Source organism: Anomaloglossus baeobatrachus, chromosome 11 (genome assembly GCF_048569485.1).
Source record: "Anomaloglossus baeobatrachus isolate aAnoBae1 chromosome 11, aAnoBae1.hap1, whole genome shotgun sequence".
Classification (NCBI taxonomy): domain Eukaryota; kingdom Metazoa; phylum Chordata; class Amphibia; order Anura; family Aromobatidae; genus Anomaloglossus; species Anomaloglossus baeobatrachus.
Genome location: NC_134363.1, coordinates 179,322,753 through 179,343,897, shown reverse-complemented (window position 1 = coordinate 179,343,897; position 21,145 = coordinate 179,322,753). Strand labels below are relative to the sequence as shown.

The following is a 21,145-nucleotide window of genomic DNA, read 5'->3' as shown; positions in this document are numbered from 1 at the left end:
GTGACGCGCAGACAGCACCTGTGATTGGCTGCATCAGACACTGTCACATAGGCTGGGGGTGCATCTCACTGCAACTAATCATAGATGCCAGGACTGCCGGTGTGCAGGTAAATGAGGGAATGAGCGACCCCAGAAGAAGAATGAGCGGCCGTGGATCCAGTATGCAGCTGTGCCAGAGCCTCTGTAAGTTGAAGCTCTTGCTTCACTCTTGTTTATTTATCCTTTTTTTTTATTTCTCAAGTGCCGGATCCAGATCAGCACCTGGAACTTCACACCTGGGTCTGGCACTCAGGTAAGTTTGATCCGCCCATCACTACTACCAATGCCTCTCTAGGATTAGACCATGTTGCCCAAGCACCTCCCATAAGGGATGGGTTCCTTAAATACTGGGTGCCTCTCAGCCATAGCCTGATAGGCACTTCCAGGTTAGGGAGCTCTGACCTCTTAAGAAAAGGTGCTCACCCTTTTCTTAAGAGTTTCATACACCCCGTCACACACAGAGATAAATCTTTGGCAAATCTGTGGTTGCAGTGAAATCATGGACATATTGTTCCATTTGTACACAGCCACAAACCTGGCACTGATTGTCCACAATTTCACTGCAACCACAGATCTGTCGCAGATTTATCTCTGTGAGTGCTCCCAAAAGTCTTGTGTGGAATGTGCAGGCCATGGGAGACAGCTTCATGCAATGAGGTCGGGGCAGCCACCACTGAACACATGGGAGTGCTGGTGTCCTTACCATGAAAGAGGGGAAAGATAGTGCGGGGTCGCCGGTAAGGGTGTTACACCTGGTGAACCATGGGACAAGATGGCTCAGCATTATGGGGTCTGCATGGAAATTCTGAGGAAAATTTTTTATTGCTAATTGTTCTTTATTGCTTTTCTGACTACCTTCAGTGATAGTTGTCTTGGGAATACTGTTTATTATCTGATAGAGAGGGCTCACTATTACAGTGCTTACAGTGAAATATTGTGGTAACAGTGTCCTTATGTTGGACTGCATGAGTGCTGCTGATGTCAAGGGTTACATGTCATTGACAATATCATGATGTTACAAATGCGATGCTTTATTTTGAAAGATAAAATGCCTCTATTGATCTGTGCCCTTGGTAGATGTGTATGTTGTGAATGTTATCTGAGGGGGTACGGGTTTAGACCTCCCTCTGGTGGTCAAAACTGGGGGTGAAGCTGACTGTGTTTCAACAGGTGTGGGAATTAATTGGGAGTTTGGGAAGCCCAATTTCAGATCAGCCTGTGTTACATAGTAGAGCAGTGTCTGCTGCTGGGGTCGGTTATAGATTCTGTTCCTTTGTTTCTGAATTAGCTTTGAGTTGTCGTTCCATTTCTTCTGTGCCTGTCCCATTCCAGAGAAGTTGCTACTTAATTGCTTTATTGCCTGATCCACACCTAAGGGTGTTTTTTTTTCTTTTTGTTTTGCTTAAAGTCTGTTTTCTTTCAGGAGAGGAATTGTCTCTCTGTTTTGATGAGCATGGGGGTTTCCCTTTTGCAGGTCTCACTGCAAGAAAAGGTAGATTCTCCCTGTTCTATTTGATTATTTGGAATTTTGTATTTCTTGTGGGGTTTTTTGTATTTTGTTTTTCCCATTAGTTACCAGAGTACCTGATATAGTGGGGTAGAGACCGTGTGGTCTCAGGGTCTTTTTTGATATCAGGAGATTGGTATTTTTTCTGCAGGGTTTTCCCTGACCCCAATCAGTTATCTCTCCTGTCCTGCTCTATCCAGGAAGTCTGGCTTCGCCTTTGCTAATCTATATTTCCTATCTGTGTATTGTGTTTTCTTACATCACCATTGGCTTTATATGTTGAGGGCTTGCTATTCCTTTGGGGACTACTCTGAGGCAAGATAGGTTTCCTCATTTCTATCTGTGAGGTGTAGTAACGTGGCATCTAGGTGTGTTTAGGAAGACTCCACGGCTACTTCTAGTGTGGTATGACAGATGGGGGATTGCGGTCAGCTCAGGTTCCAACTACTCTTGTGTTTTTTCTGCTGATGGGATTTTTGTGATCATCCACGGTGACCAGATCATAACAGTATAACCAGCCAAACAAAAAAAACAGGTACTCAAAAGAAGGAATTTTTTTTTCCCTCTTATTTTTGGGTTTCATGGAAGACCTTCTGCTGGTATTGATACTAAACAGTTGGCTGAGCGTGTTGAGCATCTCTCCTCTGAGGTTTAGGCAATATCAGCTTATCTTAGACAGACACCTGTTTTGGAACCTAAAATTCCTGTTCCTGAATTGTTCTTGGGGAATAGGTCTAACTTCCTGAACTTTAGAAATAATTATAAATTATTTTTTGCCTTAAGACTTAAGTCCTCAGGGAGTCCCATGTAGCAGGTTAGGATTGTTATCTCCTTGTTGCGCCGTGACCTTCAGGACTGGGCCTTTTCTTTGGCTCCTGATGAGCCGATTCTTGCTACTGTGGATCCCTTTTTTCAGGCCCTGGGTTTGTTGTATGATGAACCCAATGTAATTGATCAAGCTGAGAAGGCCTTCTCGGCTTTAATCCAAGGTCAGGATTCCGCTGAAATTTTTTGTCAGAAATTCAGAAAGTGGGTGGTCCTTACCAAATGGAATGATGATGCACTTGCGGCACTTTTTCGTAAAGGTCTCGCGGATGCAGTGAAGGATGTTATGGTGGGATTTCCTATCCCTTCTGGTCTTGATGCCTCTATGACTTTAGCAATTCAGATTGATAGACGTTTACGCAAGCACAAAACGATACGTGCTGATGTATTGCTTGAGGAACAGTCTTCAGAGCCTATGCAGTGTGATAGTGTTCTCTCTAATGCTGAGCGGCAGGGTTTTAGATGGAAGAACAAGTTGTGTTTCTATTGTGGAGACGCGTCTCACAATATTTGTCTGCCCAAAATGGGAAAAAAAGATTTGCTTGTTCGTTTACTGTGGGTACTGTGCAACTTAAATTTCTTTTGTCCGTCTCTTGTATTTGCTCTTAATCCTCATTTTCAGCTATGGTCTTTCTTGATTCAGAGGCCGCCCTGAACTTGATAGATTTTGGGTTTGCTAAGAATTGTGGTTTTCCTATGGTGCCTTTGCAAACTCCTATTCCTTTAAGGGGCATTGATGCTACTCCCTTAGCTGAAAATAAACCCCAGTTTTGACTCAGATGACTATGAAGGTGGCGCCAGCTCATCAGGAGGATTGTACATTTTTAGTATTACATAACTTGAATGATATTTTGGTACTGGGATTCTCTTGGCTGCAGACCCATAATCCAGTTCTAGATTGGAGATCCTTGTCTGTGGTTAGTTGGGGTTGTCAATGTGTGCATAATGATCTTTCTGTGCTGTCTATTTCTTCTCAGCCACAACGATGTACAAGAATATTTGTCAGATTTCCTTGACGTGTTTAATGAGACTGGTTCTGATTCCTTGTTCCCCACAGGGAGTGTGATTAGGCCATTGAATTAGTGCCAGGTTGCAAATTTCCTAAGGGACAGATTTTCAATTTATCTGTGCCCGAACATGATGCTATGTGACCTTATATTAACCCTAGAACGCGCAACCATAGAAATCAACCATAGAAAACAAGTAACCTAGCAGGCCTGCGAAGCCCCAGGTATGCGTTCTAGGGTTAAGGAGTCATTGGAAAAAGGTCATATTAGACCATCCTCGTCCCCGTTGGGTGCCGTTTTTTTCTTTGTGTCCAAGAATGATGGGTCATTGAGACCTTGTATTGACTATCGTCTCCTTAATAAAATCAATGTTAAATATCAGTATCCATTACCCCTGATGTCAGACCTGTTTTCCAGAGTAAAGACATCTTTACAAGCAGCGATGTTGCTGCCAATCGCATTCGCCCCCATTGTATGTGCGTCACGGGCAAATCGCTGCCCATGGAGCACAATATCGCTAGGCCCCGTCACACGGCCTTATCTTCCAAGTGACGTCGCTGTGGCCAGCGAAAAACATCTTTTCTAAGGGGGCAGTTCGTGCGGCGTCACAGTGACATCACACGGCAGGCGTCCAATAGAAGCGGAGGGGCGGAGAGCAGCCGTATTATCGACACGCCCACCTTGTTGCCGGAGGACGCAGGTAAGTTGTTGTTCGTCATTCCCGGGGTGTCACACGTAGCGATGTGTGCTGCCTCAGGAATGACAAACAACCTATGTCCACAACAAACAAAGAGATCTTGAAAATGAATGACGTGTCAACGATCAACGATTAGGTGAGTATTTTTGATTGTTAACACTTGCTCCTAGCTGTTACACGCAACAATGACGCTAACGATGCCGGATTTGCGACATGAACACCGTGACCCCGATGATATCTCGTTAGCAATATTGTTGTGTGTAAATGGGCCTTAAAGGTGGCTAAGTGGTTTACGAAACTTGATCTTAAGGGGGCATACAATCTCATTACAATCTCTTCACCTTACCATCTCAACATTCACATACGCCAGCTCAGAAGATTCATGCTCCTCTCCAATTTTTTATTGATTCAACAGACACATAGTGAGCTGACTTTTCCCTCCCACTCTTTTCCGTAATATACTAATAATCACATACTACACTACATACACATGTACACAGATTTAGGGTAAAAAAAACAACAAAAAAACTTCGTGTTATGGCTTTAATGGGAGGATATAAGTATTACATATAACACTTGACATGGAGACTCATCTTGTGTCATCTCAGATCTATGTCTCTCTGTGAGCTGCAATGAACATCATGGCCTTATAGTCAGTGTGCTCATTCACATCCATTCTCTTTTTAATCACACAGCGGTCAATGATAAAACCTTCTCCAACCAGAGTTTTCCTGGCAAAATCCTCATCATAAGTGAAACCATGAAACTTGTGTTCCCCGATTGTGTAATATGTCATACCTAAACCCCCAATTAATATCATGTGGCCTCCAGGCTTCAGCAAAGATGAGAACTTCCTGAGATATCTCATGTAATCATCTTGGTCTTTGCTGATAGCATCAAGGAGCACAAAAGAGAGGACACAATCTGCCGGTGGTAAGACGATCGGATCCATGATATCTTCTTTCTCGAGGTCACATTTCAGAACATGTTGAAGGGCTGATCTCACTTTTCCTTCTTTGTCCTGTAACAGATCTCTGAAAGAAATGGGAAACTGATGATGATGATTGTCCCACGGTCAATATTGAATCACATGACATTAGAGCTTAGTGGTTAGCGCTGGTTCATCAGCTTCCAGCACTGGAGAAAACTATTGAATCCGCCTATTGTACAGTGGGGGAAATAAGTATTTGATCCCTTGCTGATTTTGAAAGTTTGCCCACTGACAAAGATATGAACAAACTATAATTTTAAGGGTAGGTTAATTTTAACTGTGAGAGATAGAATATAAAAAATAAAAGCCAGAAAATTACATTCTCTAAATTATATAACTTTATTTTCATTTTACAGAGATAAGTATTCAATCCCCTACAAACCATTAAGAGTTCTGGCTCCTACAGACACTTAGATGCTTTTAATCAACTTGTTACCTGCATTAAAGATTCTGTCTCAAGGGGGTTTTACATGCTGCAACATCGTTACCGATATATCGTTGGGGGTCACTTCGTTAGTGACGCACATCCAGCGCCGGTAGCGACATCGCAGCGTGTGACACCAAGGAGCGACAATCAATGATCGCAAAATCGTTCAAAAATGGTGATCGTTGACACGTCGCTCCTTTCCTTAATATCGCTGCTGCTGCAGGTACGATGTTGTTTGTCGTTCCTGCGGCAGCACAGATCGCTATGTGTGACACCGCAAGAACAACAAACATCTCCTTACCTGCGTCCATCGGCAATGCGGAAGGAAGGAGGTGGGTGGGATGTTACATTCCGCTCATCTCCGCCCCTCCGCTTCTATTGGACGTCGAGGTGACAGAGCTGTGACACCGAATGCACCTCCCCCTTGAAGGAGATATTGTTCGGCGACGTCGCTGCACAGATATGTACAGAACAGAGCTGTCTGCCCTCTGTTTCCTGCCCAGCACTTTCTCTGTGACACACACGTGTGCACCCTGATGTTATCAGTACAACATGCGCGCCTGTGTCATTTGAAAAGTTCCTGTTGGTAGAAGCAGCGGTCTTGCAGGGCCCGAGCAGAGAGAAGAAGCGTGGCTCGTGTAAGAGACGCAGTGCTGCAAGGCCCATGCGGAGATAAGAAGCGAGGCTCATGTGGAGATAAGAAGCAGTGCTGCGGGGCCCATGCAGAGAGAAGAAGCGAGACTCATGTGAAGAGAAGAAGCAGTGCTGCGGGGCCCATGCAGAGAGAAGAAGTGAGGCTCATATGGAGAGAAGAAGCAGTGCGGCGGGGCCCATTCAGAGAGAAGAAGCGAGGCTCATGTGGAGAGAAGAAGCAGTGCTGCAGGGCCCATGCAGAGAGAAGAAGCGAGGCTAATGTGGAGAGAAGAAGCAGTGCTGTGGGGCCCATGCAGAGAGAAGAAGCGAGACTCATGTGGAGAGAAGAAGCAGTGCTGCGGGGCCCATGCAGAGAGAAGAAGCGAGGCTCATGTGGAGAGAAGAAGCAGTGCTGTGGGGCCCATGCAGAGAAAAGAAGCGAGACTCATGTGGAGAAAAGAAGCAGTGCTGCGGGGCCCATGCAGAGAGAAGAAGCGAGGCTCATGTGGAGAGAAGAAGCAGTGCTGCGGGGCCCATGCAGAGAGAAGAAGCGAGGCTCATGTGGAGAGAAAAAGCAGTGCTGCGGGGCCCATGCTGGGAGAAGAAGCAATGTTGCGGGGCCCATATGGAAAAACAAGCAAGGCCCATGCAGAGAGAAGAAGCATTGATGTGCGGCCTGTGCGGAGAGAAGAAGCGGGCCTGTGCAGAGAGAAGAAAGTGCTGCGGGGCCCATGAGGAGAGAAGAAGCGATGATGTGGGGCCCGTGCAGAGAGAAGATGCAGTGCTGAGGGGCCAGTGCGGAGAGGTGAGGGGTGACTATTTTTTTGTAATAGCCTGAGAAGGGCACAATAAACAGGGGGAAGTGAGTGGTGACTAATATTGGGGGTGTAGTGATGTAATATATTACAGGTGTAGTATATGGAGGTGTAGTGATGTAGCATATTACAGATGTATTATATGCAGATTTAGTGATGTAGTATATTACAGGTGTAGTATATAGGGATGTAGGGATGTAGTATGTTACAGGTGTTGTATATGGGGGTGTAGTGATGTAGCATATTACAGTTGTAGTATATGCGGATTTAGTAATATAGTATATTTCAGGTGTAGTATACAGATATGTAAGAATGTAGTATATTACTGATGTAGTATATGGGGATGTAGGGATGTAGTGATGTAGTATATTACTGATGTAGTATATGGGGGTGTAGTACAGCTTGGGCCCCCTATGCAAGACATTGTGTCTGGGACTCCCCTTCTATGGTGACAAAGCTTCAGATATATATACAGTTAGGTCCAGAAATCTTTGGACAGTGACACAATTTTTGCGAGTTGGGCTCTGCATGCCACCACATTGGATTTGAAATGAAACCTCTACAACAGAATTCAAGTGCAGATTGTAATGTTTAATTTGAAGGTTTGAACAAAAATATCTGATAGAAATTGTAAGAATTGTACACATTTCTTTACAAACACTCCACATTTTAGGAGGTCAAAAGTAATTGGACAAATAAACCAAACCCAAACAAAATATTTTTATTTTCAATATTTTGTTGCGAATCCTTTGGAGGCAATCACTGCCTTAAGTCTGGAACCCATGGACATCACCAAACGCTGGGTTTCCTCCTTCTTAATGCTTTGCCAGGCCTTTACAGCCGCAGCCTTCAGGTCTTGCTTGTTTGTGGGTCTTTCCGTCTTAAGTCTGGATTTGAGCAAGTGAAATGCATGCTCAATTGGGTTAAGATCTGGTGATTGACTTGACCATTGCAGAATGTTCCACTTTTTTGCACTCATGAACTCCTGGGTAGCTTTGGCTGTATACTTGGGGTCATTGTCCATCTGTACTATGAAGCGCCGTCCGATCAACTTTGCGGCATTTGGCTGAATCTGGGCTGAAAGTCTATCCCGGTACACTTCAGAATTCATCCGGCTACTCTTGTCTGCTGTTATGTCATCAATAAACACAAGTGACCCAGTGCCATTAAAAGCCATGCATGCCCATGCCATCACGTTGCCTCCACCATGTTTTACAGAGGATGTGGTGTGCCTTGGATCATGTGCCGTTCCCTTTCTTCTCCAAACTTTTTTCTTCCCATCATTCTGGTACAGGTTGATCTTTGTCTCATCTGTCCATAGAATACTTTTCCAGAACTGAGCTGGCTTCATGAGGTGTTTTTCAGCAAATTTAACTCTGGCCTGTCTATTTTTGGAATTGATGAAAGGTTTGCATCTAGATGTGAACCCTTTGTATTTACTTTCATGGAGTCTTCTCTTTACTGTTGACTTAGAGACAGATACACCTACTTCACTGAGAGTGTTCTGGACTTCAGTTGATGTTGTGAACGGGTTCTTCTTCACCAAAGAAAGTATGCGGCGATCATCCACCACTGTTGTCATCCGTGGACGCCCAGGCCTTTTTGAGTTCCCAAGCTCACCAGTCAATTCCTTTTTTCTCAGAATGTACCCGACTGTTGATTTTGCTACTCCAAGCATGTCTGCTATCTCTCTGATGGATTTTTTCTTTTTTTTCAGCCTCAGGATGTTCTGCTTCACCTCAATTGAGAGTTCCTTAGACCGCATGTTGTCTGGTCACAGCAACAGCTTCCAAATGCAAAACCACACACCTGTAATCAACCCCAGACCTTTTAACTACTTCATTGATTACAGGTTAACGAGGGAGACGCCTTCAGAGTTAATTGCAGCCCTTAGAGTCCCTTGTCCAATTACTTTTGGTCCCTTGAAAAAGAGGAGGCTATGCATTACAGAGCTATGATTCCTAAACCCTTTCTCCGATTTGGATGTGAAAACTCTCATATTGCAGCTGGGAGTGTGCACTTTCAGCCCATATTATATATATAATTGTATTTCTGAACATGTTTTTGTAAACAGCTAAAATAACAAAACTTGTGTCACTGTCCAAATATTTCTGGCCCTGACTGTATATATATATATATATATATATATATATATATATATATATATATATATATATTCACAGCTCTGGTAAAAGTTAAGAGACAACTGCAAAATTGTCAGTTTTTCTGATTTTTCTGTTTATATTTTTGAGTGAAATGTAAATTGTTCTTTTATTCTATAAACTACTGACAACGTCTCTGAATTTCCAAGCAATACATTTTGTATTTCTTTTCTGAAAATGAGAAATGGTCAAAATAACAACAACAATGTGTTGCTTTTAGAACACAATAATGCAAAGAAAACAAGTTCATAATCATTTAGAATCAACAATACTAATAATGTTTTATCTCAGGAAGAGTTCAGAAATCAATATTTTGTGGAATAACCATGACTTTTAATCACAGCTTTCATGTATCCTGGCACCAGTCTGTTACACTGATTTTGGGTGACCTTATGCCACTCCTTGTGCAAAAATGTAAACAGTTCTTCTTGGTTTGATGGCTTTTAACTATCCATCTTCCTTATGATTACATTCCAGAGGTTTTCAATGGGGTTCAGGTCTGGAGATTGGGCATGAACGAGACCTACAAAACATGATGTAACTGTGGAATGAAAGCGCAAAATAGGTTGTTACCCGGTATAGGGTTTTTGACTAGTGCTGAGAACACACTCACCTGATAGGGTTGTGCCAGTCACAACTCCCTTCTGCACAAGTAGCGGTGGTGTCAGCAGCGGCCCCGAAAATTAATAGTGTTTTAAACAGGGAAAGCGATACGGGTGTATGCCATACATACATGTATGATTTTTCTTGTCCTGAAGAATATCTCTAAAACGCGTAGACTTATGAAAATAAAGGGATTTTTTTTAAATCTTCTGGATTCTGTGGTTTAAGCACGGCATACACCCGTATCCCTCTCCCAAATGGCAGCTGGGGTGAAGTGCACAACAAGAACAGTTGGTAACAGGCTCCTGGAGGCAGGGCTCAGGTCATGTAAAGCTAGAAAAATGCCTTTCATCAATGAGAAGCAATGGAGAGCAAGGCTGAAATTTCCCAAAGACCATAAGGTAATCTTCTCTGATGAGTCTAATTTTCAGCTTTGCCCAACACTTGGTCATCTAATGGTTAGGCGGAGACCTGGAGAGGCATACAAGCCACAGCGTCTTGCACCCACTGTGAAATTTGGTGGAGGATCAGTGATGATCTGTTGGATGCTTCAGCAAAGCTTGAATTGGGCAGATTAAACTTTTTGAAGGACGTGTGAATCAAGCCACATACAAGGTTATCCTGGAAAACAGTTGCTTCCTTCTGCTCAGGCAATGTTCCCCAAGTCTGAGGACTGTTTTTTTCAGCAGGGCAATGCACCATGCCACACAGGTAGGTCAATCAATGTGTGGATGAAGGACCACCACATCAAAACCCTATCATGGCCAGCCCAATCTCTACACCTGGCATGCTTTCCTAAAGTGTTAAAGACTGGTGGTAAGTAGAGTTGAGCGATGTTCGATTCGAACGGTTCGCCAATTTCAAATTCTAGTGATTTTAGTCGGTGTTTTCGAGTCGTTCGACGAACTCGAACGATTTGCTTCAAGTTCAGCAGTTCGACTTACTATTCGATAACGGTTCGATCACCAAAAGCGTGGCTTTTCACAGTAAGGCTATGTGCGCACATTGCGTATCTGTATCCTGTTTCCCCAGCACAATCCCTCTCTCTTTCCTACTCACTGATCACGGGCGCGGCACTGCACAGTTGTCACAAAGCTCCGGCGGCTTTTCCTGTTTTGAAAATGGCTGCCGTTCCTTATTCAATCAGGTATTCCCTGCCTTCCCCGCCCACCGGTGCCCATGATTGGTTGCAGTCAAACACGCCCCCATGATGAGTGACAGCTGTCAACCAAGCACAGCCGCCGGTGGGCGGGTCTATATCGTGCAGTAAAATAAATAAATAAAAAAAAAAATGCGGTTCCCCCCAATTTTGATACCAGCCAGGATAAAGCCACACGGCTGGAGGCTGGTATTGTCAGGATGGGGAGCGCCACATTTTGGGGAGCCCACCACCCTAACAATATCAGCCAGCAGCCACCCGGAATTGCCGCATCCATTAGATGCCATAGTCTCAGGACTCTACCCAGCTCATCCCGAATTGCCCTGGTGCAGTGGCAATCGAGGTAATAAGGGGTTAATCATGACAGGTATCTCCCCGAGATACTTTCCATGATTAACCTGTAAGTGAAAGTAAATAAACACACACAGCGAAAAATCCTTTATTTGGAATAAAAGACAAAAAACACCCTCTTTCACCATTTTATTAAAATCCCCAAATACCCCTCCAGGTCCGACGTAATCCACAGAGGTCCCGCGATGCATCCAGCTCTGCTACATGAAGCTGACAGGAGCGCCGTAGAACACGAGCACTCTGTGTCAGGTTCACGCAGCAACTGAAATTAATCGCGATGTCAGCGGGGACCTCACTGAGGTAATGCCTGCATGTGCTGTGATGATTGGGGTGAAGGTGCCTGCGTGTGTGCGGTGATGAGTGCGGTAGTGCCGGTTTTTGCCTGCCCATCCGCCCATCCATCCGCCCATCCATCCGCCCATCCATCCGCCCATCCATCCGCCCATCCATCCGCCCATCCATCCGCCCATCCATCCGCCCATCCGCCCATCCATTCATCCATTCTTGCAGCTGAACAATCTGCTTCTGGATTCTCTAGTGCAATATAGAGGTCAAGATTACCAAATCTTACTATGCTTTTCATTAGAGGCAGTGGCTCAATGGTTAGATCTACTGCATTAGGAGAATTAGTTCACGAGTTCGAGTCCAGGCCATTCCGATAAAAAATTTAATTTAAATTATATTTATTATTTATTTATAATTATAATTTAATTATGCACTGAGGGGAGAAACCGTACATCAGCTGTGAGCCGCGGGACAAACCTCTAAAATCGGAGCAGTTCACGGAATGAGGCTGCATTGCTCTCTCCGCTCTCTCCTCTCTCTCTCTTCTCTCTCTCTCTTCTCTCATCTTCTCTCCTCTTCTCTCTCCTCTCTCTATCTCTCTCTATTCTCTCTACTCTCTCTCTTTCCTTCTCTCTCTTCTTTCTCTCTTCTCTCTCTCTTCTCTCTCTCTCCTCTCTCTCTTCTCTCTCTTCTCTCCTCTTCTCTCTCTCCTCTCCTCTCTTCTCTCTCTCTCCCTCTCTCTTCTCTCTTTATTTTCTCTCTCTTTTCTCGCTCTCTTTTCTCTCTCTCAGACCTGTCGATGATCAGCTGATGCGGTCACCTGACTGAATCAGCTGACACTATAAGTCGAGTGGTGAGGCCGGCTTTTTACCGCCTGGCTGGCTAAACTATCAGCTGATGCTGTCGGACAGGAGTCTGCACTGAAGTGTGTAGTTTTTTCGTTTTTTTGCACTGATGCATCAGCTAATTGTATAAAAGCTGTTTATACAATCATCTGCTGTGTCATGTGATTCAGGCCCTTGAACCTGACACATCATCTGATTGCTTTGCCTTCCAGCGAACCGATCAGATCATATTGGATCCGGATTGGATGGCGTGGGACCCTTGACACAGGATTACTGCGGAGGGGGGTTCTTTATTTCAATAAAGATGGAGTCACTAATTGTGTTGTGTTTTATTTCTAATAAAAATATTTTTCTGAGTGTTGTGTTTTTTTTTAATCTGTACTAGAAATTCATGGTGGCCATGTCTAATTGGCGTGACACCATGAATTTCGGGCGTAGGGCCAGTTGATCATATACAGCTATCCCTAACCCCATTATTACCAAGTGAGCCACCTGTCACGAGGGCAGCTGGAAGAGTTGGATACAGCGCCAGAAGATGGCACTTCTATGAAAGCACCATTTTCTGGGGTGGCTGCAGACTGCAATTCGCAGCAGGGGTGCCCAGGAAGCTTGGGCACCCTGCGCTGCGGATTCCAATCCCCAGCTGCCTAGTTGTACCTGGCTGGACATAAAAATTGGGCGAAGCCCACATCATTTTTTTTTTAATTATTTCATGAAATTCATGAAATGATTAAAAAAAAAAAGGCCTTCCCTATTGGTTCCAAGCCGGATACAACTAGGCAGCTTGAGGTTGGGGGCAGCCCATAGCTGCCTGCTGTACCTGGCTAGCATACAAAAACATGGCTAAGCCCATGTAATTTTTTTGGGAGGCAAAAAACTCCTGCATACAGTCCTGGATGGAGTATGCTGAACCTTGTAGTTGAAGGGACATTCCAACAAGATTTGGCTCCATGCCACAATTCCATGTGTGTGAAGAAATTCCTGGAAAAAAATAAAGTAAGAGTGCTGGACTGGCCTGGCAATTCACCAGACTTAAATGCTATAGAAAATTTGTGGAGCATTGTGAAGAGACGGCAAAATGGACTGTACAACTGAAGAACGCATGATAAACATTGCCATACAAGTGTGGCTCCATGATGAAGAATTAAAGAATTTATGCAACAACTTGGTAGAATCAATGCCAGAATGCATTGAAAATCTCATATCTGCTAAAGTAGGGCATATTTCTTACTAAAATTGGTATGTAACAGTGCATTATAACATTTTATTATTAAATATTCAAAAATGTGTTTTTTTTGTTTGTCCCAATAATTAATTAATTTGCAGAGCACTGTATATACAGTGCCTACAAGTAGTATTCAACCCCCTGCAGATTTAGCAGGTTTACACATTCGGAATTAACTTGGCATTGTGACATTTGGACTGTAGATCAGCCTGGAAGTGTGAAATGCACTGCAGCAAAAAAGAATGTTATTTCTTTTTTTTTTTTTTTTTAAATTGTGAAAAGTTTATTCAGAGGGTCATTTATTATTCAACCCCTTAAACCACCAGAATTCTGTTTGGTTCCCCTAAAGTATTAAGAAGTATTTCAGGCACAAAGAACAATGAGCTTCACATGTTTGGATTAATTATCTCTTTTTCCAGCCTTTTCTGACTAATTAAGACCCTCCCCAAACTTGTGAACAGCACTCATACATGGTCAACATGGGAAAGACAAAGGAGCATTCCAAGGCCATCAGAGACAAGATCGTGGAGGGTCACAAGGCTGGCAAGGGGTACAAAACCCTTTCGAAGGAGTTGGGCCTACCTGTCTCCACTGTTGGGAGCATCATCCGGAAGTGGAAGGCTTATGGAACTACTGTTAGCCTTCCATGGCCTGGACAGCCTTTGAAAGTTTCCTCCCGTGCCGAGGCCAGGCTTGTCCGAAGAGTCAAGGCTAACCCAAGGACAACAAGGAAGGAGCTCCGGGAAGATCTCATGGCAGTGGGGATATTGGTTTCAGTCAATACCATAAGTAACGTACTCCACCGCAATGGTCTCCGTTCCAGATGAGCCCGTAAGGTACCTTTACTTTCAAAGCGTCATGTCAAGGCTCGTCTACAGTTTGCTCATGATCACTTGGAGGACTCTGAGACAGACTGGTTCAAGGTTCTCTGGTCTGATGAGACCAAGATCGAGATCTTTGGTGCCAACCACACACGTAACGTTTGGAGACTGGATGGCACTGCATACGACCCCAAGAATACCATCCCTACAGTCAAGCATGGTGGTGGCAGCATCATGCTGTGGGGCTGTTTCTCAGCCAAGGGGCCTGGCCATCTGGTCCGCATCCATGGGAAGATGGATAGCACGGCCTACCTGGAGATTTTGGCCAAGAACCTCCGCTCCTCCATCAAGGATCTTAAGATGGGTCGTCATTTCATCTTCCAACAAAACAACGACCCAAAGCACACAGTCAAGAAAACCAAGGCCTGGTTCAAGAGGGAAAAAAATCAAGGTGTTGCAGTGGCCTAGTCAGTCTCCTGACCTTAACCCAATTGAAAACTTGTGGAAGGAGCTCAAGATTAAAGTCCACATGAGTCACCCAAAGAACCTAGATAACTTGGAGAAGATCTGCATTGAGGAGTGGGCCAAGATAACTCCAGAGACCTGTGCCGGCCTGATCAGGTCTTATAAAAGACGATTATTAGCTGTAATTGCAAACAAGGGTTATTCCACAAAATATTAAACCTAGGGGTTGAATAATAATTGACCCACACTTTTATGTTGAAAATTTACTAAAATTTAACTGAGCAACATAACTTGTTGGTTTGTAAGATTTATGCATCTGTTAATAAATCCTGCTCTTGTTTGAAGTTTGCAGGATCTAACTTATTTGCATCTTATCAAACCTGCTAAATCTGCAGGGGGTTGAATACTACTTGTAGGCACTGTATATAAATATATATATATATATATATATATATATATATATATGTATATATATAATCTGCAGCTTTGTCACCATAAGAGAAGGGGGGACCTAGACATAATGTCTTGCACAGGGGCCCCAAGCTGTCAGCGTCCACCCCTGAATGACAGTCATTTTACTCTATGGATAATTGGAGGAACATGTTGGGCATACACATCACAGTTGTGGTTTTGATAATCCTATTTTATACATCCAACTCGAATGTGATATGCACTGAACCTTCCAACAGTACCTATTATTCTACAGCTTCCAAGAATTTAAGTTTTATCTGAATGGATAACTGTAAACTTCACTGACACCTAAGATATCATATTGAATATTCTCTGATTGTAATTTGTAACACAGAGAGAAGATACACGATATTACACTAAAATTACAATTATATCTTTTCACTGCAGAAACAATGACACTGGATTTCTCCTAATTTTATGCTTCTTCACCTGTTTTCTTCTATGTTCGCATGAAATTGTGTGGCATGGCTCCAATCAAACGCTCCCGTACGTTCGTCCACCCATCTCTTCAGCTCCATGATGCAGCTGTCTCTCATCTTCAGCACTATAATATGCTTGAAAAACTCACAGGCCGCAAATAAGTGATGAACCATGGAACCAGGACTCAGGTCAATCAAGACGTCTCCTTTAATACGACCTGTAAAAAAAATTCACATGTTCAAATATACTTACATAGAGGTAAAAAATTCATTAATCACATATAAATACACTAAGTTCAATGTAAAGTATAGGTGGCTTCATCTATTGTGTTTTTTTCGTTCTTTTTATTTTCACTAAATGGTGCTAAATTGTTTCCAAAATATGATGTGTATTATAGGGTGAGACTAAAGTACCCACCGACAATAGTATGTATCTATATTTGAATATTTCTTTTTAGTAGATACAGGTATACTATACTGGTATATGCTTGTGTGAAAATCCAGCTCACCCACGTCTGACCTCACCGTGCCTCAAACTCGGATCCGGCCCTGCCCTGGCCGCACATTCGTTTCTTAATACTGGTATATAGTGCTATATTTCTACGTACCAGTACAATGTGCCTATAAGGAAGAACTGCATGTAGAAATGTTGTCAGAGAAAATGCTTCTATCTTTGGTGACACAGCTTGGGGCTGACAGCTATGGCTGGTGTCTACCGTGCTAGAGGATGTGAGTTAAAAAGATCAAAAGTCAAGTAAAGCAGAAAATTAATTTATTCGCAATGTTGTGTAGAACGCAGACACTGGACTCATCCTCAAGAAGGAAGGCTGGAGAAACAATATAAAGCACAATAGGATCTTATCTGATGATAGAGAAAAACCGAAATGTTTGTTTAAACTTTATCATCTTCAACATATTTTTCAGAGTTTTAAAAATTAAAGAGAGGAAAACAATTCCATTACTAACGCCAGAGATCGTCTTATATTCTTCATATGAAATAAACACAGCTTTTCTCTATTTGCCTTGTTTGATGTGAGTCAGGGGCTGCAGATTCCCCCTCTGATCTCCAAACCACTAAAAATCAAGTTTGTATCTAGTTAAACCCATCTAAAGTGAACAATTAGGATACATACCTTCTGAAAACGTTTTTAGAAGATTTTCAATGGGAAATATCAATGAATCCTCTTCAGAGATCCTATCAGGGTTATCTGAAAAATAGCTTTGCAAATATTGCCTGGAATCAAAGTCATCTTCATGGTAGAGCTTATAGGGACTGGGATCCATCGTCTAATATTGTATCACAGGCAGTGACTGATTCTACGTTGGTGCCTGAAGACTTTTTGTAGCACCAGGAATCAATTTACAAAGTACATTAGTAAACACTATATTTACTTTTAATATCACAAGTTCTTGTCTTCATTTATGGAGTCATGCGGTCTTGTATTTATACCATCTTCCAATACTACTCTGTAAGAAACACAGAAAAAATTATTTATTTGCAATAAAAGATAACAAAACACCCTCTTTCACCGCTTTATAAACCCTTAAAACACCTCTGAGGTCCCATGACGATTCAGCAATGCTACATATGAAAATACAGAATACAATCATGGAACATGTCTGCACTGTGTAACTACAGGCAGAGAATGAGCTGTGCTTAGCAATGATGTTACTCAGGTTAGTTTCAGTCACAGCAGAAAGGTTCGCACGGTTCTCCACCTGCGACTGAAGGTAACTTGACCTCAGGATACTTCATTAAACTTGGTGACTCCAACCGGAGGTGGAGTCACTGACTTTACTGAGATCACGTGAGGTCAGGTTAGCTGCGGTCAAAGGTAGAGGACCATGTTTGTTTTTGGGGGTCTCACAGATGCCTCCAATTACTAATCTAGGGGTTAGTGGCAGCTGTGGGCTTTTATGAACCCCTTATTACCATGATTGCGACCACACCACGGCAATCGGGAAGAGCCAGGTAAAGCGCCAGGCATACCACATCTAAGGGATGCGACAATTCCTGGCGGCTGCAGGCTGATATTGTTAGACTGTAGGTGGTCCAATAAGCATTGGTCTCCCCAGCCTGAGAATACCAGTCCCCAAATGCTGGGCTTTATCTTGGCTGGGTATCAAAATTGGTGCGACTGCAAGCTATTTTTTTTTTTAATTACTTTTTAAATAATAAAAAAAAGGCGCATATGGTTCCTCTTTGTTTGATACACAGCCAAGATAAGCGCAGGGCTGGGGGCTGCAGACTGCAGCCTTTTTGCTTTATCTGTGCTGGGTATCATAATATGGCGGGAGCCTACGCCAATTGTTTTACTCATTTATTTGTTTTTATACCATGATAGTGACCCGTAGACAGCGCCTGTGATTGGCTGCATTCAGACACTGTCACATAGGCTTGGGGTGCATCTCACTGCAACCAATCATAGATGCCAGGACTGCCGGTGTGCAGGTAAATGAGGGAATGAGCGGCCCCAGAAGAACAATGAGCGGCCGTGGACAAATTTACAGCCGTGCCGGAGCCTCTGTAAGTTGAAGCTCTTGCTTCATTCTTGTTTTCTTTATTTATCCTTTTATTTTATTTCCCAAGTGCTGGATCCAGATCAGCACCCGGAACCTCGGACACGGGCCAGGCACTCAGGTAAGTTTGATCCGCACTTCACTACTAGCAATGCCTCTCTAGGATTAGACCATGTTGCCCAAGCACCTCCCATAAGGGAAAGGTTCCTTAAATACTGGGTGACTCTCAGACTATGGCTGAGAGATACTTCCAGGTTAGGGAGCGCTGACCTCTTAAGAAAATGTGCACACCCTAAGAGTGCCCGCAAAAGTCTTGTGTGGCATGTGCAGGCCCTGAGAGACAGCTTCATGCACCGAGGAGCTGCCACCATTGAGCAGCTGGGATTACTGGTGTCTTTACCATGGAAGAGGGGAAGGACAGTGTGGGACGCCGGTAAGGACGATACACCTGGAGAACCATGAGACAGGATGGCTCAGTATCATACGGTCTGCACGGAAATTCTGAGCAAAATTTTGTATTGCTAATTGTTCTTGATTGTTTTGCTGACCCCCTTCAGTGCTAGTTGTCTTGGGAATACTGTTTATTATCTGATAGAGAGGGCTCACTATTACAGTGCCTACAGTGAAATATTGTTGTGACAGTGTCCTTATGTTGGACTGCATGAGTGCTGCTGATGTCAAGGGTTACATGTCATTGACAATATCATGATGTTACAAATGTACTGCTTTATTTTGAAAGAGAAAATGCAGCTATTGATCCGTGCCCTTGGTAGACGTGCACTTTTCCAACATGACAATAATCCAAAATGCATATCTGTTTTGTTTCTGAAGGAGAACAGGGTGAAAGGGATTCACTGGCCGAGTGTCTCCCAATCTGAACCCAACTGAGCACCTATAGGGAATTCTGAAGATACAAGTTATTATCATTCTCCATCTACCAACCAGGCTCAAAGGAGCTCATTCTTGAAAATTCAAAAAATTACATATTGCAAAAAGTCACCAAGTTGCTCATTCTAGGCCTAGAAAACTTGATGCTGTCCTTACAATCATGGAGGTCATACAATATACTATATGTAGTAATTTTAGATGTGTGGTTTTCTGATTTTTGCATCATTTGCATCATTTGCAATCAAATTTGAACGAAATTGAAGATTTTGTAATGAAAGTTGTATTATTAACCTTACTTTCATGGGTTAAAAAAATGTTCTAAGAAACTCAGTCTTGTGCAAATTTTGAAAATTGTTCTTGTCTTCAGTGAAATATTTGAAGGGACATGTACTCATGAGAACATAGCCTTCCAAATGTAAAATTTTAATCAGTGACTGCAAGAAGAATTTCCAAAATTGCACATTTTTTATTTCAACTTATTTAAAAAATGTTATATATCAAAATAATAAATGACTTACCCCATGTAGTAAAAGTGGAACAAAAAAATAAACATTCCAGAAGTGCAGTTTTTCACGCAACACTTTCTATACCAATTTTCAATAACAAGCAGTCAATACATTGCATGCATATAGAGATGAGGAAATTTAATTGATATGAATTAAATTTGCCTAGAATTTTAAACAAATGAATGTTGCATTCTTTTCAATCCAGGTTTTTTTTTACAATTCACTTCATACTGGCTACCTTTCAGCTGAATTGAAGAAGGGCGTTAAAGGGTTAAGAAAAATGAATACTCAATTCTTAGCTCATCTGTTCCACCACCATTGTGACTTATTAACCTGAGAAGCCTACTCGGTGCTAATTGCTAATTGCCGATGATTTCTACCTGTCTACCTGTAACCACCACTGACGTCATGGAAGGTCCTGTAAGTCAGTGGTGGTTAACCGGGGGCACAGCAATGATCGGACCCGGAAGCAGAAGCGGCCGGGGGACAGAGTCTGCAGGACGCCTCGCGACGCGAGACCTTTAACACTAGAACTACTGAGGTAGTCATTTTGACTACTTTGCACTATGTAGTTCTAGTAGGTGTCACGAGTCCAGTAGTTCTAGTGTTAAGTATAATGAAAATGTTTATTATTAACTATATTCTTTATTTTACAGCCCTCCCCGCCTCATCCCATAACTGTAAAGTCCAAGTTCGGTGTTAAGACGCAAGTTCGCGTTATCTCAGAACCTGAACTCGAAGTTTACAAAGTCTCCCGAACACGAACATCGAGGGGTTCGCCTATCACTAGACTTGGACTTATATTGTGTTATTTACATGTTCCCTTTATTTTTTGAGCAGTGTATATTGCTGTTATTTATTTTTTTAATATATAATTTTAAAATTTGAAACCTAAATGCCCGGTGAAGACCATGTTTTTATAGTTTGCACAAAGGTGAAGCATGGAAACACAACCATAACGTGGGTAAGTGCGGAGTGCAGATTAATAATCCCGATCGGTTAATATAAAGGAGAAGGAACAATATTAGAGAGGAGTTAAGAAATTCAAGTTAAATTGAATTCTACTTAAAGTTTTTAAAAATTTGCATTTACCAAAATGTTGATTTTTTTTATCATTTATTTCTGAGTGGATTGAGTAGAATGGTAGGTGCTGGTAATCAAAAAAGTTTAAGGCCATCTAAATGTAAAACATAAACTTTTACTCATCTCACCGCTCCCCTTTCTGGCCTCTCCACTTCTCCCCTCACTAATCTTGGCCTCGCTGCATGTTCTAATTGTCATTACAAGAGCTAAAATCTCTGGCCCAGGGATTACAGCTATGCTGAGCCTGTGGGAGGATTCTGTGCACACACAAGACCACAGTCCACACCGTGACCTCGCGACACCATGATCATTAAAGTACTTGCACAGGACAGTCCTGTGCCCTCATCAGAGTCAGATGTCTCTGCCCAGTATGAGAAGCCCGGGCATTTTAGTGTGAGAGC

At 42.8% G+C, this 21,145-nt stretch overlaps 1 protein-coding gene and 1 long non-coding RNA gene across 2 annotated transcripts in view; one reads left to right on the top strand and one right to left on the bottom strand.

The window, feature by feature from the left end:
* The first annotated feature begins 239 nt into the window (after positions 1-239).
* The window catches only part of LOC142256988 (uncharacterized), a 57,915-nt gene continuing 37,009 nt past the window's right edge, over positions 240-21,145 (top strand). Inside the window, exon 1 of the long non-coding RNA XR_012727586.1 lies at positions 240-292. This is a non-coding gene — a long non-coding RNA (uncharacterized LOC142256988). The remainder of the gene's footprint in view (positions 293-21,145) is intronic.
* LOC142256987 (indolethylamine N-methyltransferase-like) overlaps positions 4,605-21,145 on the bottom strand; it is a 49,820-nt gene continuing 33,279 nt past the window's right edge. Inside the window, exons 3-5 of the mRNA XM_075329025.1 lie at positions 16,881-17,214; positions 15,758-15,965; positions 4,605-5,109 (exon numbers count right to left, since the gene is read on the bottom strand). Coding sequence (XP_075185140.1) covers positions 4,686-5,109; positions 15,758-15,965; positions 16,881-17,031 — 783 coding nt within the window. The 5' untranslated portion in view covers positions 17,032-17,214 and the 3' untranslated portion in view covers positions 4,605-4,685. The remainder of the gene's footprint in view (positions 5,110-15,757; positions 15,966-16,880; positions 17,215-21,145) is intronic.